Source organism: Saccopteryx leptura, chromosome 3, assembly GCF_036850995.1.
Source record: "Saccopteryx leptura isolate mSacLep1 chromosome 3, mSacLep1_pri_phased_curated, whole genome shotgun sequence".
Classification (NCBI taxonomy): Eukaryota; Metazoa; Chordata; class Mammalia; order Chiroptera; family Emballonuridae; genus Saccopteryx; species Saccopteryx leptura.
In genome coordinates this window covers 337,658,731-337,686,377 of record NC_089505.1, presented here as the reverse complement: position 1 = coordinate 337,686,377, position 27,647 = coordinate 337,658,731, and the positions used below count along the sequence as shown (strand labels likewise).

Below are 27,647 nucleotides of genomic sequence, written 5' to 3'. Positions count from 1 at the left end.
AAGCACACACCTGAAGAACCAATAAATCAAAGAAGAGATAAAAAAAAATCTTAAAACAAATGAGAGAAACACAACATACCAAAACATAAGGATACAGCAAAAGCAGCTCTAAGAGGGAAGTTTATAGCTAAAAACACCCACATAAAGAAAAAAAGAAAGACCTAAACCTAACATTTCACCTTGAGGAACTAGAAACAGAAAAACAAACTAGGCCTAAAGTTAAAGGAAATAAATAATAAAGATTAGAATGAAAATAAATGAAAAAGAATAGAAAAGGAATAGAAAAAAATTTAAAAACCAAGAGATGATTCTTTTTTTTTTTATTATAATTTTATTTTTTTAATGGGGTGACATCAATAAATCAGGTTACATATATTCAAAGATCAACAAGTCCAGGTTATCTTGTCGTTCAATTATGTTGCATACCCATCACCCAAAGTCAGATTGTCCTCTGTTACCTTCTATCTAGTTTTCTTTGTGCCCCTCCCCCTCCCCCTTTCCCTTTCCCCCCTCCCCCCATAACCACCACACTCTTATCAATGTCTCTTAGTTTAACTTTTATGTCCCACCTACGTATGGAATAATGCAGTTCCTGGTTTTTTCTGATTTACTTATTTCACTTCGTATAATGTTATCAAGATCCCACCATTTTGCTGTAAATGATCCAATGTCATCATTTCTTATGGCTGAGTAGTATTCCATAGTGTATATGTGCCACATCTTCTTTATCCAGTCATCTGTTGACGGGCTTTTTGGTTGTTTCCATGTCCTGGCCACTGTGAACAATGCTGCAATGAACATGGGGCTGCATGTGTCTCTACGTATCAATGTTTCTGAGTTTTTGGGGTATATACCCAGTAGAGGGATTGCTGGGTCATAAGGTAGTTCTATTTTCAGTTTTTTGAGGAACCACCATACTTTCTTCCATAATGGTTGTACTACTTTACATTCCCACCAACAGTGTATGAGGGTTCCTTTTTCTCCACAGCCTCTCCAACATTTGCTATTACCTGTCTTGTTAATAATAGCTAATCTAACAGGTGTGAGGTGGTATCTCATTGCAGTTTTGATTTGCATTTCTCTAATAGCTAAAGAAGATGAGCATCTTTTCATATATCTGTTGGCCATTTGTACTTCCTCCTGGGAGAAGTGTCTGTTCATGTCCTCTTCCCATTTTTTTATTGGATTGTTTGTTTGTTTGTTGTTGAGTTTTATGAGTTCTTTGTCTATTTTGGATATTAGGCCCTTATCTGAGCTGTTGTTTGAAAATATCATTTCCCATTTAGTTGGCTTTCTGTTTATTTTGTTGTCAGTTTCTCTTGCTGAGCAAAAACTTCTTAGTCTGATGTAGGCCCATTCATTAATTTTTGCCTTCACTTCTCTAGCCATTGGAGTCAAATTCATAAAATGCTCTTTAAAACCCAGGTCCATGAGTTTAGTACCTATGTTTTCTTCTATGTACTTTATTGTTTCAGGTCTTATGTTTAGATCTTTGATCCATTTTGAGTTAATTTTAGTACAGGGGGACAAACTGTAGTCCAGTTTCATTCTTTTGCATGTGGCTTTCCAGTTTTCCCAGCACCATTTATTGAAGAGGCTTTCTTTTCTCCATTGTATGTACTTGGCCCCTTTATCAAAAATTATTTGACTATATATATGTGGTTTTATTTCTGGACTTTCTATTCTGTTCCATTGGTCTGAGTGTCTATTTTTCTGCCAATACCATGCTGTTTTGATTGTCGTGGCCCTATAATAAAGTTTGAAGTCAGGTATTGTAACGCCCCCAGCTTCATTCTTTTTCTTTAGGATTGCTTTGGCTATTCGGGGTTTTTTATAGTTCCACATAAATCTGATGATTTTTTGCTCTATTTCTTTAAAAAATGTCATTGGAATTTTGATGAGAATTGCATTAAAGTTGTATATTGCTTTGGGTAATATAGCCATCTTGATTATATTTATTCTTCCTAACCAAGAACAAGGAATATTCTTCCATCCTATTATATCTTTCTCGATTTCTCTTAACAATGGTTTATAGTTTTCATTATATAAGTCCTTTACATTCTTTGTTATGTTTATTCCTAAGTATTTTATTTCTTTTGTTGCAATTGTGAAGGGGATTATTCTTTTGAGTTCGTTCTCAGTTGTTTCATTGTTGGCATATAGAAAGGCTACTGACTTCTGTATGTTAATTTTGTATCCTGCGACCTTACTGTATTGGCTTATTGTTTCTAGTAGTCTTTTTGTGGATTCTTTGGGGTTTTCGATGTATAGGATCATATCATCTGCAAAAAGTGATACCTTTACTTCTTCTTTTCCGATATGGATGCCTTTTATTTCTTTGTCTTGTCTGACTGCTCTGGCTAGAACCTCTAGTACCACATTAAATAAGAGTGGAGAGAGTGGACAACCCTGTCTTGTTCCTGATTTAAGGGGGAAAGCCTTCAATTTAGTGCCATTTAATATGATGTTAGCTGATGGTTTATCATATATGGCCTTTATCATGTTGAGGTATTTTCCTTCTATACCCATTTTGTTGAGAGTCTTAAACATAAAATTGTGTTGTATTTTATCGAAAGCCTTTTCTGCGTCTATTGATAAGATCATGTGGTTTTTGTTCTTTGTTTTGTTGATATGGTGTATTAAGTTAACCGTTTTACGTATGTTGAACCATCCTTGAGATTCTGGGATGAATCCCACTTGATCATGATGTATTATTTTTTTAATATGTTGTTGTATTCGATTTGCTAGTATTTTGTTTAGTCTTTTAGCATCTGTATTCATTAGAGATATTGGTCTGTAGTTCCCTTTTTTTGTGCCATCCTTGCCTGGTTTTGGTATGAGAGTTATGTTGGCCTCATAAAATGTGTTTGGAAGTATTGCTTCTTCTTCAATTGTTTGGAAGACTTTGAGTAGAATAGGAACCAAGTCTTCTTTGAATGTTTGATAAAATTCGCTGGTATAGCCGTCTGGGCCTGGACTTTTATTTTTGGGGAGGTTTTTAATGTTTTTTTCTATTTCTTCTCTACTGATAGGTCTGTTTAGGCTTTCTGCTTCTTCTTGACTCAGTCTAGGAAGGTTGTATTGTTCTAGGAATTTATCCATTTCTTCTAGATTGTTGAATTTAGTGGCATAAAGTTTTTTGTAGTATTCTACAATAATTCTTTGTATATCTACGGTGTCCGTGGTGATTTCTCCTCTTTCATTTTGGATTTTGTTTATATGAGTTCTTTCTCTTTTTTCCTTGGTAAGTCTTGCCAAGGGTTTGTCAATTTTGTTGATCTTTTCAAAGAACCAGCTCTTTGTTCTATTAATTTTTTCTATAGTTTTACTGTTCTCTATTTCATTTATTTCTGCTCTGATTTTTATTATCTCCTTTCTTCGGCTGGTTTTGGGTTGTCTTTGTTCTTCTTTTTCTAGTTCCTTAAGGTGTGAAGTTAAGTGGTTCACTTGGGCTCTCTTTTGTTTGTTCATATATGCCTGAAGTGATATGAACTTCCCTCTTATCACTGCTTTTGCTGCATCCCATAGATTCTGATATGTCGTATTGTCATTTTCATTAGTTTGTATGTATCTTTTGATCTCTGCACTTATTTCTTCTTTGACCCATCCATTTTTTAAAAGTATGTTGTTTAGTTTCCACATTTTTGTGGGATTTTTTTCCTCCTTTTTGCAGTTGAATTCTAGTTTCAAGGCTTTATGATCAGAAAATATGCTTGGTACAACTTCAATTTTTCTGAATTTGCTGATGTTGTTTTTGTGGCCCAACATATGGTCAATTCTTGAGAATGATCCATGTACACTGGAGAAAAATGTATACTCAGTCACTTTGGGATGAAATGTCCTGTAGATGTCTATCATATCCAGGTGCTCTAGTGTTTTGTTTAAAGCCACTATATCTTTGTTGATTCTCTGTTTGGATGACTGATCTAGAGCCGTCAGTGGTGTATTGAGGTCTCTAAGTATGATTGTATTTTTGTCAGTTTTTGTTTTAAGGTCAATAAGTAGCTGTCTTATATATTTTGGTGCTCCTTGGTTTGGTGCATATATATTAAGAATTGTTATGTCTTCTTGATTCAGTGTCCCCTTAGCCATTTTTGTCTCTGAGTACTTTTGTTGTCTTGTAGTCAGCATTATCAGATATGAATATTGCTACACCTGCTTTTTTTTGGATGTTATTTGCTTGGAGTATTGTTTTCCAGCCTTTCACTTTGAATTTGTTTTTATCCTTGTTACTTAGATGAGTTTCCTGTAGGCAGCATACAGTTGGATTTTCTTTTTTAATCCATTCTGCTACTCTGTGTCTTTTTATTGGTGAGTTTAATCCGTTTACATTTAGTGTAAGTATTGACACTTGTAAGTTCCCTATTGCCATTTCATAGATTGCTTTCTGTTAGTTTTGTGTCTTGTTTGATCCTTCTCTTTCATTTTTCTATCTTTTGTTTTTATTTGGTTGTATTCCATACATCTTTCCACTGTTGCTATCTTTTTTATCTCATGTGCTTCTGTGGTGGTTTTTTCAATGGTGGTTACCTTTAAGTTATGAAAAGGGTTCCTACCCTGTTCATTGTAGCGCACTATTTTGTGAGTACTTTTGCACTCCATGGTCCTTTGCTACTGTTAATCTCCATCCTCTCCCCCCTTTCTTTTTGTTGTTGCCACAGTTTAAATTTGGTTTTATTGTGTTCTTCTTGGAGCTTTTACTTGTGGCTTTATTTTTTTTTGTTCTTTGTATCTGATTGGAGAACCCCCTTTAGTAATTCCTGGAGTGGGGGTTTTCTGATGATAAATTCCCTCATCTTTTCTATATCTGTGAATGTTTTTATTTCTCCTTCGTATTTGAAGGATAGCTTTGATGGGTATAGTATTCGTGGCTGAAAGTTCCTCTCTTTCAGGACTTTAAATATTGGGGTCCACTTTCTTCTAGCTTGTAGAGTTTCTGCTGAGAAATCTGATGATAATCTAATGGGCCTTCCTTTATATGTTGTATTCTTCTTTTCCCTGGCTGCCTTGAGAATTCTTTCTTTGCCGTTGGTTTGTGCCAATTTCATTATGATGTGCCTTGGAGTAGGTTTGTTGGTGTTAAGAAAACTCAGAGTTCTGTTTGCTTTATGAATTTGAGGCTTTAGTTATTTCCACAGGCTTGGGAAGTTCTCATCTATTATTTGTTTGAGTATGTTCTCCATTCCATTTTCTCTCTCTTCTCCCTCTGATATACCTATTATTCTTATGTTATTCTTTCTGATGGAGTCAGATAATTCTTGTAGGGCTATCTCATTTTTTTAAAATTTTGAGTCTCTTTCTTCTCTCTGTTGTGCCTCAAGTTGCTTGTCTATTTTACTAATCCTCTCTTCTATCTGGCCTGTTCTATTAGCCAAGCTTGTTACCTCGTTTTTCAGCTCGTGAATTGAGTTTTTCATCTCTGTTTGATTTGTTTTTATAGTTTCAGTTTCCTTGGACATATATTCCTTGTGTTCATTGAGTTGTTTTCTGAGCTCCCTAAATTGCCTTTCTGTGTTTTCTTGTATATCTCTGAGTATTTTTAGGATTTCTATCTTGAATTCTCTGTCATTTAACTCCAAGGTTTCCAATATACTAAATTTTTTCTCCATAGATTTTTCCTCATCTATCTGTGTTACTTCTCTTTCTTTTGTATCCATGATATTCGATTTTCTCTTCCTTAATGGCATCTGAGGGTGGTTTTGTTGATAGTATTAATGAGATTTAATAAATAAAAAGTTAAAAAAATAAAAAATCGAAAAAAGTTGTGTTTTTTTAAATTAATAATGAAATAAAGAAAAATAAAATAAAATAAAAATTAAAAAAAGGAAATTATTCCCCCCCCTCCTTTTTTCCTTTCCTCTCCTCTCCCCTCTTTCTTGAGAAAATCTTGTGGTGAACTGTGAAGTATATTGTATTTAATAGAACAAACAATGCCTGTAATGGAGGGCCTGAATTGGGGAAAAGTAATAAAGGGGCAAGAAAAAAAATAATAAAATAATAAAATAAAAAATAAAAAAGGTGGGGGATATGGACCCACAAAAAGCAAATAATGAAAAAATTTGGATCAAGAATAAAATGATTTGCATTTAGGTGTTGGTTGACTAAGAGTTATGATGAGAGGAGTAAGAGGGAAACAGGAAAATGGGGGGACAAATTAAAAAATTACTATTGTATTTAGTGGAACAAGAGCTTGATAAAATGGAGAGCCAGGGATGGGAGCTCTGCTAGTGAGTTAAAAAGGTGAAGTAAAAACCCCCCAAAATGCCACAAACATAAGTTTGAGTCCCAGATAAAATAATTTGTTCGTTATTGAGATTTGAATGAGAGGAGACATAAAGGAGAAAGGAAGAAACTAATATAGAGGGAGAAAAGAAAGAGAGAGAGAGAGAAAAAAGAGGGAACCACTAAAAGAAGAAAAAAGAAAAAAGAGGAGAGAGAGAGAGAGAGAGAGAGAGAGAGTTAAGGGTTTTGGAGTGCAACCCTCATAGAGAGAAAGGAAGAGGAAAGAAAATATAATGGGAGATGTGACACTTATGGGTAGTGTAGTTCAAGCAGAGGAGAGAGTAAGACCAGTAGAGAGTTAAATGACCAAATTGGAGGAGGGAAAAAAAAAATCAAGGATGAAGATAAGAGAAACAAACAAACAAATATAGTAAAATGGGATAGGTTATAAAGTCTGCAGATTATTCTTGATTTTGAGAGGTTATCTTCTTGCTTTTTCTTTTCTCTCCCTCTTCCTGGTCGGTGACTCTGCACCCCGGGTTCTGCCCCTTTGGCATGCTCAGGTAGAGGTTTGCAGTTGATAAGTCTCTATGGCGATGTCATGTATTGTGCTTCAGTCTCGTTGGCAGTCGAGGCTCATTAGCATTTATAGGCTCCGACAGTGAGAGAGTCCGTGTTCCTGGAGCCTCTCTCCTAGTCTTTCCTTCCTCAATTAGTAGCCTGAGAATCCAGCTATGGGGTTGCTGCTGCCTCTGCCTGGATAGTAAGAGGCTCAAAGAGCTGGAAACTCCCCACTCTATTCCCACTCAGCACAGGGCTCTGGGTAAGGCTCAGTCAGTCAGAGCCGCTAGCATAATCAGCCGGGGCTTCCGCCCACTCAAAGACCTCTGGCTCTGCCACTCTGTCCGGTACAACGGGCGGGCACCCACTCCCGGGGCGCTTGGAGGAAACTCTCGTTCACTATCTGCGCGGGCAGACCAGGATGTTAGACCGGAATTCTCGCCCTCTGAGTGAAACCCCCCGCCCACACTGAAAAGTTCCAGCGTTGGAATTGGCTCTCGCTCCGTCCCCATGTGCGGCTTTTTTAAGGCGCTGGGGCGGCCTGAGACTCTGCTCTCAGCCCACACAAAGGCCCCCGACTCTGCCCCTCCGTGGGACAACACGGGCTCCCACTCCCGAGGTGCTGGGAGGAGTTTCCTGCCCACTCTCCGTGCGCACAGACCAGGATGTGAGGCTGGAGTCTTGCCCTCTGAGTGAAACCTCCCGCCCGCACTGAAAAGTTCCAGTGTTGGAATTAGCTCTTGCTCCCTGCCCGTGTGCAGCTCTCCCAGGGTGCTGGGGCGGCCCGGGGGCTTTCAGCCCACACAAAGGCCTCTGACTCTGCCTCTCTGTGGAGTAACACAGGCACACCCTCCTGGGGCTTTGGAAGGAATCTCTCACCCACTATCTGCGCGCACCAACCAGGAGATCAGGTAAAATGGCTGCCCCACTTGTCTTTCTTTGTCTGGGTTTGGCGCGAGTGTTAGCTGTATTGCCCGGGTTGTCACAGGAACAGTTTTTCCTCGGCTTGGATCTCCGTGCCACAGCCTGGTTCGGCCGTTTGTGCCGCGGCCTGGATCTATTCACCCCCTTTGCCTGCCTTAGTTTCTATATTCTCAGTTTCCAGTGAAAACCGCCCTGTTTAGGTTAGTGAGGAAGGCGGAGCATTTCTTACTCCCTATTTCCTTCGGGGTTTGGTTATATATTTAGCCAATTTTTCGCTCGATCATACCTTTGGGTGTATTGCGAAACATCTGGAGGCTCCAAGGATAGGTTTTTCTGTTTCTGGTTGAAGATCTTGTTGAGTTTTGGGGGAGATTTATCGGTATCGCTTCCTACCCCGCCATTACTCTGATGTCATCTCCCAAGAGATGATTCTTGAAAAAGATAAACAAATTTGACAAATCTGTAGCTAGATTCACCAGAAAAAAGAGAAGGAAGACTCAAATAAATAAAATCAGATATGAAAGAGGAGACATTAAAAGTGATACTATAGAAATATAAAGAATTATAAGATGCCCTGGCCGGTTGGCTCAGTGATAGAGTGTCGGCCTGGCGTGCAGGAGTCCCGGGTTTGATTCCCGGCCAGGGCACACAGGAGAAGTGCCCATCTGCTTTTCCACCCCTTCCCCCTCCTTCCTCTCTGTCTCTCTCTTCCCCTCCTGCAGCCAAGGCTCCATTGGAGCAAAGTTGGCCCGGGTGCTGAGGATGGCTCTGTGGCCTCTGCCTCAGGCACTAGAGTGGCTCTGGATGCAACAGAGCAATGCCCCAGATGGGCAGAGCATCACCCCCTGGTGGGCATGCCGGGTGGATCCTGGTCGGGCGCATGCGGGAGTCTGTCTGACTGCCTCCCTGTTTCCAGCTTTGGAAAAATGCAAAAAAAAAAAAAAAAAAAAAAAAAAAGAATTATAAGAGGCTACTATGAACAATTATACACTAAGAAATTGGACAAACTAGAAGAAATGAACAAATTCATAGAAACATACAACTGAGACTCAATGATAAAAAAATAGAAAATCTGAACATATATATTACTAGTGGGAATATTGAATCAGTAATTGAAAATCTCCCAACAAACAAAAGTCCAAGACCAGTAGTTTCACTGGTAAATTCTACCAAACATTTAAAGAAGAATTAATACAACCCTCTCAAACTCTTCCAAAAAATAAAAAAGGAGAAAACACTTCCAAATATTTTATGAGGCCAGCATTACTCAATAAAAGTAAACAAGAATCTCACAAAAAAAATTACTGGTCAATATCCCTGATGAACATAGACCCAAATATCCTCAACAAAATATTGAATATTAGCATACCAAATTCAACAATACATTGAAAGGATAATACACCATAACCAAGTGGGATTTTTTCCAAGTATGCAAGGATGGTTCAATATCCACAAAAATCAATGTGATGTACCACATTAATAATTTAAAGATAAAAAACCATATGATCTTAACAGATGCACAAAAAGCACTTGACAAAATTCAACATCCATTTGTAAAAAAGACTGTCAACAAAATGGGTATAGCCCTGGATGGATAGCTCAATTGGTTAAAGCATTGTCCTGAAGCACAGAGGTTGCCAATTCCATCCTCGATCAGGGCACATACAGGAGCAGATCGATGTTCCTGTCTCTCTTTCTCTCCCTCACTACCTCTCTCTCTCTCTCTAAAATCAATACAATAACATTAAAAAAAAGAGTGGGTACAGAGGGAACATACCTCAACACAATAAAGCCCATAAGTGACAAAGCCAAGGCTAACATTATACTCAATGGTGAAAAGCTGAAAATTTGCCCTCTAAGACCAGGAATAAGACAAGGATGCCCACTCTCCCCACTTTCACTCAACATCATACTGAAAGTCCTAGCTAGAGCAATTCGACAGGGGGGGGGGGGGAAGGCATCTAAATCAGGAAGAAAGAAGTAAAACTCACTATTTGCAAATGACATGTTCCTAAAGACTCCACCAAAAAGCTATTAGAACAAACAAATTCAGTAAACTTGTAGGATACAAAATCAAAATACAAAAATCTGTTGATTTCTATATGTTAATAACAAACTATCAGAAAGAGAAATTAGTAAGATAATTTTACTTACAATTACATAAAAAAAATAGTATACCTACAAATAAATTTAACCAAGAAGTAAAGACTGAACATCTCTTTGAAGTGAGTCTAGTTATTAACACAATTTCATAGAGGATAAAAAAGGACAGTTTAAGTGTCCACTAACTTGCCCAAAGCATCTTAACTAGATGCCACTGAGCTGGAATATGAATTCCTGTTAACATTTTCTTAGCTATTATTGGATTATACCACCTCCCTAATTTAAGGTTCTGAGTCTCAATCCATTTTCTGTAAAACCAGAACTGTCAATGGTTCCTCACTCAGTTACTGAGGAAATTTGCTGGCATGATGTATACCAGAGCCTGGCACACAGTAAGCATGCAGGGAATAATGTGTGTTCAGCAAGTGTTGATTCTTCTTCCCTAGTCTCAGATTTCCATTTCAGGTGCTCAGCTTTCACCCAGTGATGACCTGCATTGTAAAGGACTTTCAGTGATTCCAGTTATTTCCTGGAATAAACTACTCAGACCTATAGAAATATGACCTTGGAAAAGTTATTCCCCTCTCTGGTCCTGTTCTGTCACTGTTGGATGTTGCTCTAATGTTGGCCTGGAAGAGTTATGGAAGGATAGAAGGACAGGAAGAAGCATGGAGGCAGCCCAGTGCCCGCCTCGCGACAGACACACATGGTGACTACTGTTTCGCTCTATCTCCCCCCTGCCCCAGTGGCCAGTGCAAGGTGGGAGAAATCTGTCCTGATTTAACTAAAGTAAGAGAATTAGATGGATTACTTTCCACAGCAACTAAAAAAAAAGAGACTGTTGAAAGAAGTTCAGATGCTTAGTCTGTTCTGGCTTCTATTAAAACCAGGGCTTTTTGGGAATCAAGAGAGGCCCAAGCTACTTCCATTTAATGAGATTTCTGGTATATTAATGAAAAAAAGTATTTTTAAAAGGAAAAATAGCCAAACCAGGCAGTGGCACAGTGGATAGAGCATTGGACTGGGACACAGAGGACCCAGGTTCAAAACCCCGAGGTTGCTGGCTTGAGTGCGGGCTCGCCAGCACTCAAGTTTGAGCGCATGGTTGGTGGCTTGAGCGTGGGGTCATAGACATGAACCCATGGTAGTTGGCTTAAAGCCCAAAGTCGGTGGTTTGAGCCTAAGGTGGCTGGCTTGAACAGGGGGTCACTCGCTCTGCTGTAGCGCTCCAGTCAAGGCACATATGAGAAAGCAATCAATGAACAACTAAGGTGCTACAATGAACAACTGATGCTTCTCATCTCTCTCCCTTCCTGTCTGTCTGTCCCTATCTATCCCCCTATCTCTTTGTCTCTATTACAAAACAAATAAATAAATAAATAAATGGAAAAATATTTAGTAATTAAAATACTAGAGCAGGGTTACAAATACAGCTGACTCTTGCACAGCAAGTGTGGGATTAGAGGTGCCAAACCACCCCAGCTCTCAGTTGAAATTTAGGATATAATTTAAGTTAGCCCTTTGAGTACTAGAATTCCCAACCTCACATCCAAAATACAGTTGACCCTTGAAAAAAGGTGGGTTTGAACTGCATCTGGCCACTTATACACGGATTTTAAAAATCCTTGTGTTACATTTAGCTAATGTTAACACAAAACACTGAACCTAACAAATTGTGATAATCATAAAGTAATTACTAGATTTATATATTTTTTTGAAAATTTAAGTTCATAGTTCACTGCAGGCAGTGTTGGCAAGTAATGGGAGACAAACTTTTTTCAACATGTCAAGACACTTAAAGACATGTCAACAAGTTTGTAGTTTGAGGGTGGGTCTCAATGTGATCTCTCTGTCTCTATCTTCAATGATAGACCCATCCTAAGGGACACTGGACATTATGCAAGCCACAGCGATCAGAATGGGACCCTGGAGTGCACACTTGGGAAAAGGCCGGTTTTTCTTTGTGCACCCCAGACCTCCTACCTTCCAGTAAGTAGCCCGACCTTGAGATTTTAGGGCAGGATGGCAAGTAGTTAGTGAATTACTCGTTTGGCACGTGTTCAAGGAACCCTCTGAAAATCTGATAAAAACCCTGGACCCCCAGAAGAATTTCATCTCCCCACCCACTTACCCTTGCATAGTTTCCCCTCAAGGAGTCCCCATACTCCAGGGTGAAACCCCTGCTCTGAGGAAGGCTCTGGCACTCTCTAGGATGTCTCTCTACTAAAGTCTATCCTAAATTTCGTCCCAGGTTCTGCCTGGCTCGTGGGAGCCCTGCCTCTGTCGCAGGCTGCTTGCGGGGTGTGGGGTAAGGCCCCTGGCCACAAACATGCTCCACACTCCAGCGGTCCGGACACCCCAATCGCTCAGCGGGAGCGGGGCGTGGACCAGGAGGAGGCGCCGCTGGGTCCCGGCCTCACCTGAAGATGCCAGGGGCGAGGTAGAACCCCGAGCAGGGCCCCGCCCCGGGTGGCGTGGCCAACCGGCGGCGCCCACCGCTCCCGGGCTCAAAAGCCGCATGTCCGGCTCCTGGGCTGTTTAGGGGCCGAGACTCGCGAGCCGCGCCAGTGCTGAAAATCCGGATTGCCCGCGGCAACCCCAACCGCGACTCGCCTACCGTGCCTCCGCTGCCACGCGAGCCATGAAAATGCACTTCTGTATCCCGGTGTCCCAGCAGCGGCCCGACGCGCTGGGGGGCCGCTACACGGTGCGCCAGGCTCTGGGTTCCCACTGGGCAGGAAGGAAGCGGTGACCGGAGGGGGCCTCACCTGCCCTCTGGGCTAACCCGGGACCCGACGTCTCTGTGTTTACAGCTGTACTCCGTGTACCTGGACGGGTTCCTCTTCTGCAGGGTGCGCTACAGCCAGCTGCATCGCTGGAACGAACAGGTGAGCAGCTGCGAGGCGGGTACCAGCCGGTTCCCCTGACGCACGTGAGGAAAAGCGCGCCCAGTGGGCTCTGGGCGAGTGACTCTGGCAAGATATTCGGTCTTTATAGGACTTTAGGATCCTAATCTGCGAAAAAGCGTCGTGGTAAGCAGCAATTGCGAATTATTTGGCACAGAAAATATATACACTTTGAGGCTCCTAATTATCTACAGCTAGGAGATGAGGGCGGGGGTGCAGGAGATCTTACAAACCCCCTTTCAGCCCAGTGACCCCCACAGCTTCAACTGGAGGGTGCAGAGGGACGGTGGGCTCCATTTCAGTGCCAGCTTTTCCCCAGCACCGTGTCCCCAATTCAGAATGAACAAACCGAGTCTAGACCAAGTCATAGTCTTAGGATCTTGTACATGGGTATTTAATCTTCTTTCTCCCAGTTTCTTAAGCTTATCCCCTTTAAAAAGGTGTGTCTTTATTTTTGTTTTCAAACGACTGTATTCACAGGCTTTAAGTAGTGGCAGGTTTGAAAATTCAGGAAACAGATGACAATAATATCAAGACTGGATGCGGTTTCCCACGTAGTTTCTCACTCTGGTGTTCTGATTTATTAGCGAGCGCGCGTGTGTTGGTCCTAATAAGGAACTGTTGCAAGTTTTCAAAATGAGTCAAAGAAGTAAAGTTTAGAAATAAACTTCACCATCTCCACCACCCCACTCCACTCCACCCCATGCACACACAGCTTTTTCTTTTATTATTATTATTTTAATTTTTTTTTCTTACAGAGACAGAGTCAGAGAGAGGGATAGATAGGGACAGACAGACAGGAACGGAGAGAGATGACAAGCATCAATCATCAGTTTTTCGTTGCGATACCCTAGTAGTTAGTGTTCATTGATTGTTTTCTCATATGTGCCTTGATCGTGGGCCTTCTGTAGACCGAGTAACCCTTTGCTCGAGCCAGCGACCTTGGGTCCAAGCTGGTGGGCTTTGCTCAAACCAGATGAGCCCACGCACAAGCTGGCGACCTCAGGGTCTCAAACCTGGATCCTCCACATCCCAGTCTGACGCTCCACTGCGCCACCGCCCGGTCAGGCCAGGCCAGGCCAGGCCTGAATTCTTAATCTGATTTATACAAAGCACTATAAAAGAAGAAACAATATAAAGGCGCCATCCGTGTGTGTGTGTGTGTGTGTGTGTGTGTGTGTGTGTGTGTGTGTGCGTGTTTGGTGAGTATAAGTGGATTTCCAGTTGCTTTCCTGGGAAGTTCTGCATCCCAATAGTATAAACTTTATCTTATAGAATTAACTGACTTATTCATGTACTTAAATATTTACTAAGTTCTGATTAGATGCTATTCACTCTGTTGAACTAAGTAAAGACTCTGACTTGAGCACATGAGATTTTTGGATTTAATTGGGTCTTTATTTTGTTAATTGGATATCTCTGAGACTGAGGAGAAGTGCCTGGCTCAGGCGAGGTGGACCCTACTCTTCTCAGCCAAGCTATGTGACTGCTAATGCAATAGGACTGAGCCTGGGGTGAGATGGTTGTGTTTCCCAGAGTTCAGCTGTGGACTGTGCCCTTCTAAGACATCACAGCCCTGTGCCCAGTGAGGCGCCCTCGAGGTCTGGCAGCTTGCCCCCTCTGCTGAGGAATGCTGCCCAGCTCTCTGCCATGTGAACTGCCTGGCCTGACTTCTTCTGTATCTTTAGATGGATAAAGCCATGTAATTTATGCTTCTGCCCTGGCCTGTACCGCCCTCCTGCAAATGAAATCTGTGAAGGAAACATGTAACTGGCTCATTTAGACCAAGTGTTAGACCAGGTGTGTAAGTGATACTGAACTCTATGAAAGGATGCTTGCCTGTTTGCTAATGTCTGCCAGCGCCAGACAGGCAATGGGGACAAGCCATGGACGCTTGCAAAGGATCTTCAGTGGAAGAGGAGAGCTGTGTGAGATCATATGTACTGGTTCAGTCTCCCTCCTTCCTGCCTGGTGCTGGCCTAGACTGGCTCCTTCCCCTCTTTCACCTGATCTCCCCTCATCCCCATTCAAACCCTCTATTCATATCAGGCTGGCCCATTCATTGCCTCTGCCTGGCTCACTTCCCCCTGCTTCTGGCCTCCTGGTTAGGGACCAGTCCCTTCTCAAGGCCCGCCTCAGGCCTTGCCTCTTCTGGGAAGGCCCCCTTGATGGCATGATATGTCTTTCTCTGCTCCCTGTGCCACTTCATGTTAGACCTCATCACGTTCCTTTTCTGTGTGTATATTTTGTCTCCCCTGATCATTTCATTGCAAAACCCAAATATTTAAATAAAGGAATGAATGAAGGATACAGGCATGCATACCCAGCACAGAAGCCTACTTTAGTAAATACTCAATAGGGATTTGGGGAAGGAGAAGGAAAATAGGGGCTGAGGAGAAGGATGAAGTAGCAAAAAGACTGTGTCCACATTCTGCCACACATTAGCTTGTAGGACCTGGGTTTAAGTCACTTCATCCCCCTGAGTTTTAGGTTCCTCCTCTTGTCATCTTGTTAAGGTGGAGGAATGTTGTCACATACTCTCTTCAAGGTGGAAGGAAGGCAATGTTAACTGTCATGATGATTATCTCCCTGATAGAGCAGTTCTGAAGAATAAATAGGATGATATACAAGCTTCAGGCTGATGTTTTGTGTGGTATCAGATACCACAGCCCAGACTGCTTTGGCTCTTTATCCCGAGAATCTATGATTTTGATTATAAGGGCCTTTGGAGAAGTGGGATGAATGAGTCAACATTAGAAACAAAGACTATAGAAAGGCCACTGTTTGTGTCTGTAATTTCACTGTCCCAACTCACTGCTCTGGGATAAGTTTAGGGGCTGTGAGTGCATAGGGTGGGAGTGAGGTGATATTTCACAATTGGCCATTTGAATCTTTTTGTTAAAAAAAGGCAGAACTACACACTGGAGAAACTAGTGCAGGAGATTGTTCTGGGATTTAAAATATATGTATTATCTGAACGTTGTATTGAAAAAAAAAAAGGCCAAACAAACCAAAACACTTCATAATAAAAGAACAGAAGAAGTACGTTTCCCTTTTGGTTTCTATCCTCTCTCCCTCTCCTTCTCTCTCTGGCTAAAAGAGAGAGAGAGATAGGAAGGGAGAGAGATGAGAAGCATCAGCTTGTAGTTGTGGCACTTTAGTTGTTCATTAATTTCTTCTCATTTGTGCCTTGACTGGGGGGCTCCAGCTAAGCCAGTGACCCATTGCTCAAGCCAGTGACCTTGGGTTTAAGTCAGCGACCTTGGGCTTCAAGCCAGTGACTTTTGGGCTCAAGCCAGCAACCATGGGATCATGTTGATGACCCCACGCTCAAGCCGCGATCGTACGCTCAAGCTGGCGAGCCTGCACTCAAGCCGGTGACTTTGGGGTTTTGAACCTGGGACCTCAGCATCCCAGGTTCACGCTCTATCCACTGTACCACCACTGGCTAGACTCCTTTTTATCTCTTAAGACAATTTTTTGAAAGACTGGGCTAAACTGTAATACCAGATAATTCTCAGTAGGCTACTGGTTTTAATACCTAAACTATGTACTGAGACCCATAGAAAAGGTTATATTTTAATAGCATTGAAGAACTTGTGGAACTGATGAGTGACTTTTGGCAGGCTTACCTATGGCTTATTGTCTATTTATCTTTTCTCTTCCAGCAGGATTAGAGAAGGAAGGCGAAAGATTCTTTGAGAAGTCAGCTCAGGTTGTAAAACCTGCTGGGAGACTTTTTGCTGTTTTATTATTATTTTTTATTGATTGATTTTTAGAGGGGGAGGAGAAGAGAGAGAGAGAGAGAGAGAGAGAGAGAGAGAGAGAGAAAGTGGAGGAGTAGGAAGCATCAACTCCCATATGTGCCTTGACCGGGCAAGCCCAAGGTTTTGAACCGGCAACCTCAGCGTTCCAGGTCAACGCTTTATCCCACTGCGCCACCACAGGTCAGGCGACTTTTTGCTCTTTAATGGTGTTTGTTAGGCAGATAAAATATATTATGCTCACTTTGTTAAAGATGGTGCTGCCCACATGGAAGCCCATTGCCCAGGTGATATTAATGTGTGTTCGGGGCGGGCTGTGGGCAGGCAGGATCCTTGTAGCCTGGGGCTTGGTTTTAGGACTAAGCCTTTCCCACCCTTTTTGATGTGGGGTGGTGCAATCCCATCATGCCTCAGATAAGTGACTTTGTATTAGAGACTTCCCTGTTTTGTATATTGGATTAAAGGTTTTGATTTTTACACTATAAAATGGAGGCAGAACGGGAGCTTGCTCTCTCGGTTCCTGGGATTATTAGCATTAGAGGAGAGAGGATAGGAGAGAGAGGCCACGTGGAGGAGGCCAGGAGAAGCAGCCAAGATGGCGGAGTGTTGAGTGAGAAGCCAGTTTGTGCAGAGTTTATGCAGGGAGAAGGAAGGAGATGGGGAACAGATGTGAATAAATCTGGTGAGCTAGAAACCTTTGATTCTAGGAAACTCAGATAAGTCAGTAGCTTTGTGAGCACTGAATGAGTGGGTTTTGGAGCCCAGTGTGTGTTTTTACTTGCCTGCCAGGTGCAAGCTAGGATTAAAGATGATGGCCCATCAGTTTTTGGCTCTGTTGTTTCTTTACCGACTGTCCGAATCCAATGCGAACCTGCATGGGCCAGGCAGCTGTGATGGTAGCCATGGCTACTGGCGTTACAGTGTTGGTTAAATAAGTTTGTACATATGATACATAGGTTTGCTCGCTTATAGTTTGCATTGGGTGTGGGGGACAGGCTGTAAGCAGGCAAGGTTGTTATATCCGATGGCTTAGTTTTAAGACTAAGCCTTTCCCACCCTAAGTGACTTTGTAACAGAGACTTCCTTGTTTGTATATTGGATTAAAGGTTTTGATTTCTACACTATAAAATGGGGCAGACCAGGAGCTTGCTCTCTCTTGGTTCCTGAGATTAATATTAGAGAGGACAGCAGAGAAAGGCCATGTGGAAGAGAGGAGAAGCATGGAAGAATGCTGAAGGAGAAGCCAATTTGTGCAGAGTTTATGCAGAGAGAAGGAGATGGGGAACAGAGGTGAATAAGGCTGGTGAGCTAGAAACCTTTGATTCTAAAAAAACTCAGATAAGTCAGTGGCTTTGGGAGCCCTGAATGGAAAAAAAAAATTGTTTTCCCACTGTGTGTATTTCTTGCCCGCCAGGTGCAAGCTAGGATTAAAGCTAATGGCCCACCAGTTCTTGGCTCCGTTGTTTCATTACCATCTGCCCGAATCATATGCATACCTGCATGGGCCAGGCGGCTGTGATGGTGGCCGCAGCTACTGGCTTTACAAATGGCTGTTAGAACCTGAATCCTTCTTGACTTTCTCCCCAGATCTTGTCCTTAGGGTAGAGGCTTCTGCAAAGATGCTCTGCTGCAGACACATCACCCAGGCAGCCCTGCTCACTCAAGGCTGCTGTGATTCCAACCAATTTGGGAGCAGCTGCGACATTTATGAACACATGCCAAGGAAGGCAATTGCCTTTTAAAGATCACTTAATCAGCTAATCAAAAAAATAATTGCATGCAAAGAAGACAGGATTTGGCTTCTATTTAATGGAATTAGCCGAGATGAGGTGCATAAATCCCAAGGAGTTTGAGCGGCGCTGCCAGGGACAGGTGCCTTTGGACAGTATCTGTCACAGCAGGAATATTTCCTTGAACTAAAAAGAAACAGAATTGTTACTATAATCTTTTATACTACTAGATTTAGAAGAAAGTTTACAAACGTAAATGGCTACAGGAGTCAGGCAGATCATTTAAAAAGCAGCTCAGATCAGGTGAGAGGCAGTGGGGAGTGGGGGGAGGGAGACCATTGCCTGAGAGAGTGGGAACTCAGGGGTGCCAAACCTTCTGATTTTTCAAGAGAAGCCAGAACTCAGTTTTTAAAAACTAAACTTTAATTTTGTAGACCAGTCTTAGACATACAGAATAACTGCAAAGATAGTACAGAGTTTCTATACATATATACCCAGCATCCAGTTTTCCTTGTTGTTTTCTATTAGTATGGTGCATTTGTTACAGTTAACCAACCAGTAGTGATACAGTGTTGGGCAGATAAAATGTATTATGCTCACTTTGTTAAAGAGGCCGTTGCCCAGGTGATATTAATGTGTGTTGAGAATTGTTGTAACCTGGGGCTTGGTTTTGGGATTAAGCCTTTCCCACCCTTTTTGCTGTAGGGCGGTACAATCCAATCATGCCTCAGAGAAGTGACTTTGTATTAGAGACTACCCTATTTTGTATATTGGATTAAAGGTTGTGAAGCTACACTATAAAATGGGGGCAGAACGGGACTTGACGCTTGGTTCCTGAGATTAGCATGAGAGAGCAGAGAGAGTAGAGCCAGCAGCGGAAGGAGTCCACGTGGAGGAGGCCAGGAAAAGCAGCCAAGATGGCGGAGTGCTGAGTGAGATGCCAGTTTGTGTAGTTTGTATCTGGGAGAAGGAAGGAGATGGGGAACTGAGGAGAATAAGTCTGGTGAGCTAGAAACCTTTGATTCTAGGAAACTCGGATAAATCAGTAGCTTTGTGAGCACTGAATGTGATTGGGTTTTGGAGCCCAGTGTGTATTTTTACTTGCCCGCCGGGTGCAAACTAGGATTAAAGACTATGGCCCATCTGCTTTTGGCTCCTTTGTTTCTTTACCGACTGTCCGAATCCAATGCGAACCTGCATGGGCCAGGCTGCTGTGATAGTGACTCTGGCCGCGGCTCCTGGCCTTACATACAGTATTATTGACTATAGTCCATAATGTATTCAGACTTCAGTGTTTACCTGATTTCCTATCTCTGTTCCAGAATCCCATCCAATTACATTTAGTTTTTATGTCTCCTTAGGCTCCTCTTAACTGTGACAGTTTCTCAGATTTTCCTTGTTTTTAATGACTTGACCATTTTGAGGAATATTGGTCAGGTATTTTGAATGTCCCTCTACTGGAATCTGACATTTTCACGTGGCTAGCCTGGGGTGATATGTTTTTGGGAAGGAGACTACAGAGGTCAAGTGCCATTCTAATTACATTCCACACAAGTTCTTACTAGCAACATGACTTATCACTGTGGATGTTGACCTTAGTCACCTTGCAGAGGTAGTGATTGTCCAGTTTTGCCACTGTAAAGTTACTCTTTTATCTCCCTTTACATAATGTATGCTTTGGAAGGAAGTCACTACATGTAGTAGCCCACACTACTCCTTGTGTAGATTTGCTCTATCTCCTTGTGGGATGAATGTCTACATCAATTTTTTGGGATTATTCTGCATAGGAGATTTGTCTATTCTCTCCTATTTATTATTTATTCAGTGACTTATTTATATTTATATGCATGCCTGGATATTTACTTTATATTTTGGGTTATACTTCAATAAGGCTTTATTTTGTTACTCAGGTTGTCCCAGCTTTGACCTATGGGACCTCTTTCAGTTTGCCTCTGTGTTCCTGTGATATACCTCTATTGCTGATTTTTTGTTTTTTAAGCACTTCCTTAGTTTCTGGTGCTACAAGATGTTTCAGACTTATCTTGCATATTTCCTGCCTCGGTCCTAGGATCAGCCATTTCTCCTTGTGTGATAAGGTGCCAAGGAGCTGCAAAATTGTTAAAATTAGTATTTTAAAAAGGAAGAGTCAGGACCCCTCACCCCTCCTTTCTGAAAAAGAAAGGAAAAAAAAAAAAAAAACCAAGAAGAAGAGCTTACAAGAGCCAAAAGTCAGCTAGTCATAGTTTAATTCCTATAGTTCTCTGGAAGGACTGACGCCACTTGCTAGACAGAGCAAAGAAGAGAGAACCTATCTGGAAAAAAAAATCCTTCCTCTTCTCTTTTCTTAAAAGCCTTTAGGAAACAATGTTTATGTACCTTAATTAAAAACTACACTAATCCTGACTCTTCCTCCCATCCTGGAGTCATGAGAGTGATGTATACCTCTAGACAAAGGGATCACGAGCCCCCCCTCCCTTGCATGAAAACCTGTATTCTGTAACATTTTATATGCTTTCTAATAATCATCATTTTGAAATTCTTTGTTATGTACAAAACTTGTAAACTAAGCAAGTGGGGACTAGCTTTAGACTTCCTAATAAGCTAGCCCCAACACTCTTAGCAAAAGTAACTTTATTTAGCTTCTCTCCTTATCCTAAACTAAACATTTCCCACTATTGTGGCAACAGGGATAGGTTGTAAATCCTAGAAGGTTTGGGAATGTCTTTGTTAGATGTGTAAAACATTCATCACTGCTGTGTTATCTTATGATCTTAATGTGTAGGAATGTTTTTTCCGTTTGATAGATCCTATAGGTAAATGTTGTAACAGGACAGTAAAAACTCAATACGCTTGTTAATAAATGACATTTGTACCATGCTCCCCCTCCTTTGCCCCCAACCAGTATGTGATTTTGTCTCTATAAAAGCAGCATCAGGACTATGATTTGGGCTGCATGATTTGGGTTAGCTATACCCCGTGTATGTCACCAGCTTATTAATAAAGCTTCTTCTAATATTTCTCCTATAACTTATCTTGGTGTCTCTATGTAACCCACGGATTATACTACTTTATAACACGTGGAGCCCTGGTAGCTTTTATTAGAGAACTGTATTATTAGAAACCAAGATCTGGGCACCAGATCTGCAGTGTTGTTGTTTCTAGGCCCTCTCAGCTGACAAAGTAAGGCCTATTGTGTGTATAGCATATCTATGGATAGTTCTATATATAACTGTGTATATCTATACTGCTCACAAAAATTAGGGGATATATCAAAATCAGTATGAAGCAACAAAATATCCCCTAATTTTTGTGAGCAGTATATATTAAACTAAATATGAGTTCATATCAGTTATCTCCAACTATTATCCATTACCCTATGGGTTATTCTTGCCTGCTTGCCCTACTTTTCTGAAAACTCTCATTCCAACTATGAGAAATATGATTCCCACCACCTGCCATCTATTTACTTAATTGTTCCATCCTACCCACACATAGAGCAGTATTAGAATTTTTCATCTCTACCCCCATGGAAACAATTTTCTTTTTTTTTCTTTTCTTTTTTTTTTTTTTACAGAGACAGTCAGAGAGAGGGATAGACAGGGACAGACAGATAGGAACAGCGAGATGAGAAGCATCAATCATTAGTTTTTCGTTGTGCATTGCAACATCTTAGTTGTTCATTGATTGCTTTCTCATATGTGCCTTGACCACGGGCCTTCAGCAGGCCGAGTAACCCCTTGCTTGAGCCAGTGACCTTGGGTCCAAGCTGGTGAGCTTTTGCTCAAACCAGATGAGCCCGTGCTCAAGCTGGGGAACTCAAGGTCTCGAACCTGGGTCCTCGGCATCCCAGTCCAATGCTCTATCCACTGCGCCACCACCTGGTCAGGCCCATGGAAACAATTTTATCAACATAAGCAGTGTTTCTCAACTGCCGGTGCACCAGAAATTTCATGCTGGTCCATGAAAGAGTTAACCACCTTGATGTTGTATGAATATTACAGACCCAGTGATCTTAGTCGTATTTGCTCACGCTTGGGGTGATTTCTGCCTTGGTGATTCCTGATATAACTCTCCCGTTCTCACCAGTCACCAGGTGGAAAAGGTCGGGCAATCACTGAACTAGAGTACAGTGCTTCTGTACAGTTTCTTTTGTTTTAGGTTTCACAGACTCCATTCACTTTCCAAGTTGCTTAGATCAGTACCATTGCCCTTCATTGCAATCTTTTTTACATTTGTAATATAGTTAAATTCTTTTATCACATTCTGCATTCCATCCTGGGTTTTTCTCTGCCTTCTAAATGATTTTTTTTTTTTTTTTTACAGAGACAGAGGCAGAGATAGACAGGGATAGACAGACAGTAACAGAGAGAGATGTGAAGCATCAATCATCAGTTTTTCTTTGTGACACCTTAGTTCTTCATTGATTGCTTTCTCATATGTGCCTTGACCACGGGACTTCAGCAGACCGAGTAACCCCTTGCTCGATCCAGCGACCTCGGGGTCTCGAACCTGGGTCCTTCCGCATCCCAGTCTGACTCTTTCTCCACTGAGCCACTGCCTGGTCAGGCTAAATGATTTTTAAAATATTTTCATACCTTAAGGTTGTGTTGTAAAGTTCAATGGGTTTGACAGATGCATAGCATTCTGTATGTGTCTACAATGACAGTATTATACAAAATAGTTTCACTGCACTAAAAATTTCCATGTGTTTCACCAATTCAGCACCTCCCCTGCCTTAAGCTCCTGGTGATCATCGATCATTTTACTATCTCTATAGTTTTGCTTTTTTAAAAATTTTTATTTTTTTATTTTTTACAGAGACAGAGAGTAAGAGAGAGGGATAGACAGGGACAGACAGACAGGAACGAAGAGAGATGAGAAGCATCAATCATTAGTTTTTCATTGCTCGTTGCAACACCTTAGTTGTTCATTGATTGCTTTCTCATATGTACTTTGACTGCGGGCCTTCAGCAGACGGAGTAACCCCTTGCTGGAGCCAGCGACCTTGGGTTCAAGCTGGTGGGCTCTTTTGCTTAAACCAGATGAGCCCACGCTCAAGCTGGCGACCTCGAGGTCTTGAACCTGGGTCCTCTGCATCCCAGTCCGATGCTCTATCCACTGTACCACCGCCTGGTCAGGCTCTATAGTTTTGCTTTTTAAAAAATGTCACAAATTGAAATCATATTGTATATAGCTTTTCCAGACTGTCTTCTTTCACTTAATATGCATTTAAGTTTCCTCCATGTCTTTTCATGGGTTGGTAGCTCATTTGTTTTTATTGATGGATAATATTCCATTGTATGGATGTACCATAGTTTGTTTATCCATTCACATATCGAAGGACATCTTGATTGCTTCCAGTTTGGGGTAGTTATGAATATAGCAGCTAGAAACATTCACATGCATGTTTTTGTGGATATAGTTTTCAAATCTGTTGGATATATACCTAGGACTGTGATCATTGGATATTACATAGTAAATATTATGTTATATAGTATTATATAATAAAACTACTTTAGCTTGTAAAAAAAATGGCCAAACTGTTGAAGTGGCTATACCATGCTGTATTTCCTCCAAGACATGTTTTAAAAAATTTTAAATCACAAAATTGATGTTGGAATCAAATTCAAATTCTCTAAAAATCAAACAAACAATAACCTAGCAGACCAAATAACACACATCAGGATGCTGTTGTCTTACCTATAGCCAGACAGTTAATAACATATAGCAAGTTGATTAACCTTCTAGATTTTAGGCCAACACTGTCCAATAGAATTTTCTGTGCTGATGGAAATGCTCTAGATCTGCTTTGTTCAATTTAGTAAGAACTTGCCACATTTTGAGTAGTTATTGAATATTTGAAGTGTGGCTAGTATCCCCGAAAAACTGAATCTTAAATTTTATTTCACTTTGTTAAGTTTAAATCTAAGTAGTCACATGTGCTTTCTAATATGCACATCATATTAGAAAGCACAGCTCTAGGTCATTTTCAGGATTTTTGCTTTTACTTGAGTGAGATGGGAGACCATGAAGGGTTTTGAGCAGGGCAGTGCAATGATCTGACTCACATTTTAAAGTATCACCTTAGATTCCGTACTAGGACTAGACTGAAGGGAGTCAATGGTGTAAACAGAAATCTCTTGGAAGACTACAGTAACCTGAAAAAAGATGACAGTGGTTTGGACATGGTGATGGTAGGGGTGGGGAGAAGAGGTCAGATTTTCCATGCATGTTGAAGTTAGGACTTATGCAAGGTCAATATTTGCTAAATATACACTGTATTTATGACAAAAGCCATGGAATGTAAACTCTTATCTGTTTGCAGTATGATTTCTCTTAGATCTTGACTACGCTAATAGTAGGGGTTTCAGCCCTCTGCTCCAGAGATACTATGTTAAAACCTGATTGGGTTTCTGACTGGCTTCCTTTCTCCTAATTTAAAAAGAATGATGCCACAGCCCTGGCCGGTTGTCTCAGCGGTAGAGCGTCAGCCCGGTGTGTGGAAGTCCCGGGTTTGATTCCCCACCAGGGCACACAGGAGAAGCACCCATGTGCTTTTCCACCCTTCCCCCTCTCCTCCTCTCTATCTCTCTCTTCTCCTCTCTCAGCCAAGACTCTATTGGAGCAAAGTTCGCCTGGGCGCTGAGGATGGCTCCATGGCCTCCGCCTCAGGTGCTAGAATGGCTCCAATCGCAACAGAGCAACACCCCAGAGGGGCTGAGCATCGCCCCCTGGTGGACATGCAAGGTGGATCCCAGTCGGGCACATGCGGAGTCTGTCTGCCTCCTCCCTGCTTCTCACTTGGGGGGTGGGGGGGTGGGGGAATAATGCACATCTTATCTTCAAGCTGCCACTCTAAGTGCAGGGCTGGAATGAAGGGACATACACTCTGGTTCTTTTAATTTAAAGATTATTTTGCCATCATGTTGGGTCATATGTGGGTCAGTGGGAGGGAAAGGCCTGAGTAATTTCTCATGGGATCATATATCAGCCTTATAGGAATCTGTAAATCAGCACTTTCCAATAGAAATACAATGTGAGCCACATGTAATTTAAAATTTTCTGGCACCCTGATTAAAAAGCAGAAAAAGAAACAGATGGAATTAATTTTAATAACATATTATTTAATCTAATATATTAAAAATATTATAATTTCAACATGTAATCAATTTAAAAATTATTAGTGTGATATTTTACGTTCTCATTTTCATTTCTAAGATACTAAGTCTTCGCAATGTGGGTGGTGTTTTTACACTTACGGCACATCTCAACTCAGACTAGCCACATTTCCAGTGCTTCTTAGCCACAGGTGACTAGGGGCTAACAGCTACCATATTAGCACAGCTATAAACATTGGCTGTTATGTTCAGGTGTGGTGGAGGTGGAGTGCAGCGGGGGAATCAGATTCCTACCATTGATATTACAGATACTATTGGGTATGAATTAAAGAAATATTGTATGATGTGAGTGGTGGGGAGTCTTGTAACAACAAGTAAAAAATTAAAATGTACCCCAAATCTACTAAACTCAGGCTGGAGTTGTCAGTCTGTAATATGTCTAACAGTATCTCTAGAAACCTATACGGAAAGAAATTCCTCTTTAAATCAATCAGAAGTATTCCTCTTTCTTTCTTCTGGCCACCAGGAAGGGTTAAAAAAAATTTTTTTATTGCATTTATTAGGCAGACGTTAGTTAAGAAAATTATATAGGTTTCAGGTGTACAGTTCTATAATACATCATCTGTATATATTTTTGTGTGTTCACCACTCCAAGTTAAGTTTCCTTCCATCACCATTTACCCCCACCCCCTTTACCCTCTTGTACCTCCCCTTCTCCCCTTTCCCTTTGGAAATCACCATACTGTTGTCTATCTATAAGGTTTTGTTTTGCTGTTTGCTTATTCAGGAAGGGTTAATTTGAAATAAAGCACTAGAGTAAGCCGTGCCCTAAGAGGAGTCATTGGTATTGCACCAGCCTTGAACTGGAAGCTCTTTGCTATAATGTGTGTTTTCTGGATCCCCCAGCTGAGACGGGTTTTTGGAGATTGCCTGCCTCCCTTTCCACCAAAGTACTATCTTGCGATGACCACATCTATGGCGAATGAGAGGAGGGACCAGTTGGAACGATACTTGCAAAATGGTAGGTATTTTTTTTTTTTTTTACTATAGGTTGCACTCTATAAAATCAACTCATTTACAATTCAGTGGTTATTAATATATTTACAGGATTGTGCAGCTATCACCATGATCTAATTTGAGAATGTTTTCATCCCTCCAAAAAGAAACCTCATACCTATTCTAAGTCACTCCTTTGTCCCCTCCCCTGCCAGCCCCTGTCACCTACTACACTAATTTCTGTCTTTATAGCTTTGCTTGTTCTGGACATTTCAGATAAATGGAATCATGCAATATTTCATGGCTTTTGTGTTTGGTTTTAAAAATAACTTTTCTCTAGCTTACTTTTTTGTAAGAATACAGTATGTAATACATATCACACACAAAATGCACGTGAAGCGACTGTTTACCTTATTGGTAAGGCTTCCAGCCAACAGCAGGCTATTAGTCGTTCAGTTTTGGGGGAGTCAAAGTTATACTGTAGTATTTGACTATATAGGGGCTGGCCTGTCTAACCCCTGTGCTGTTCAAGTTGTACAACGAAAGTTACATTTCTTTCCCCCCCAGGTCCCCAAGCTTCTAGAAGTACACACCGTACCAGTGGCTTGTGTAATCCTCATACACTGTCTGTGTGCAAACATGTGTATGTGCATTGCTGTTTGTCCAGTACTAATTGAAATTCACTCTACACACTTTTCTATATCTCATTTTTAAAAACTTTTATTCTGAAATAATCTCTGACTTACAGAAAAGTTGCAAAAAGTAATGCAAAAATTTCTCTTTACCTAGACTTCCCAAAATGGCCACATTTTATGTGCTCCATCATTCTCTCTCACTTTCCGGCGGGTATATACATATATACATAATCATATGTATTATATATAATTTTTAGACACTTATGTTGTACACACAAACCACTTCACCCTTAAATAGTTCTGTGTGTATTTCCTAAGATCAAGGACATTCTTTCTATAGCCACAATATAGTTATCAAAATGAGGCAATTGACAGTGATATAATAATATTATCTAGAGACGTTATTCAAACTTCACCAACTATCCCACTGATGACCTTCATAGCAAAAGAAAAAAAGACTTTTCTGTGTGCTGTTTTCTTCCTCTTAAAATATGTATCTTACAGGTCATTCTAGGTCAGTAATTATAGATTTACTTCGTTATTTTTCATGGCTGCATATTTTTTTTAAGCATAGTAAATGAAAATTCTAGAAGTCACCTATTTCCCATTTGCCTTTTGTAGTGGAGAATATACCTCTTTCAGACCTGTTATGCCCTTTCAAGCTCAAAATGTAATAATTTTTGAATTT

At 41.1% G+C, this 27,647-nt stretch overlaps 1 protein-coding gene across 4 annotated transcripts in view; it reads left to right on the top strand.

The window, feature by feature from the left end:
* The first annotated feature begins 12,167 nt into the window (after positions 1 to 12,167).
* SNX31 (sorting nexin 31) overlaps positions 12,168 to 27,647 on the top strand; it is a 73,581-nt gene continuing 58,101 nt past the window's right edge. For 3 of the 4 annotated variants that reach the window (XM_066372482.1, XM_066372480.1, XM_066372478.1), the window contains exons 1-3: positions 12,363 to 12,517; positions 12,624 to 12,698; positions 26,235 to 26,349. In XM_066372482.1, coding sequence (XP_066228579.1) covers positions 12,452 to 12,517; positions 12,624 to 12,698; positions 26,235 to 26,349 — 256 coding nt within the window. In that variant the 5' untranslated portion in view covers positions 12,363 to 12,451. Of the gene's footprint in view, positions 12,251 to 12,362; positions 12,518 to 12,623; positions 12,699 to 26,234; positions 26,350 to 27,647 lie in introns of those variants that run through there. The other variant, XM_066372481.1, reaches the window with a different exon arrangement.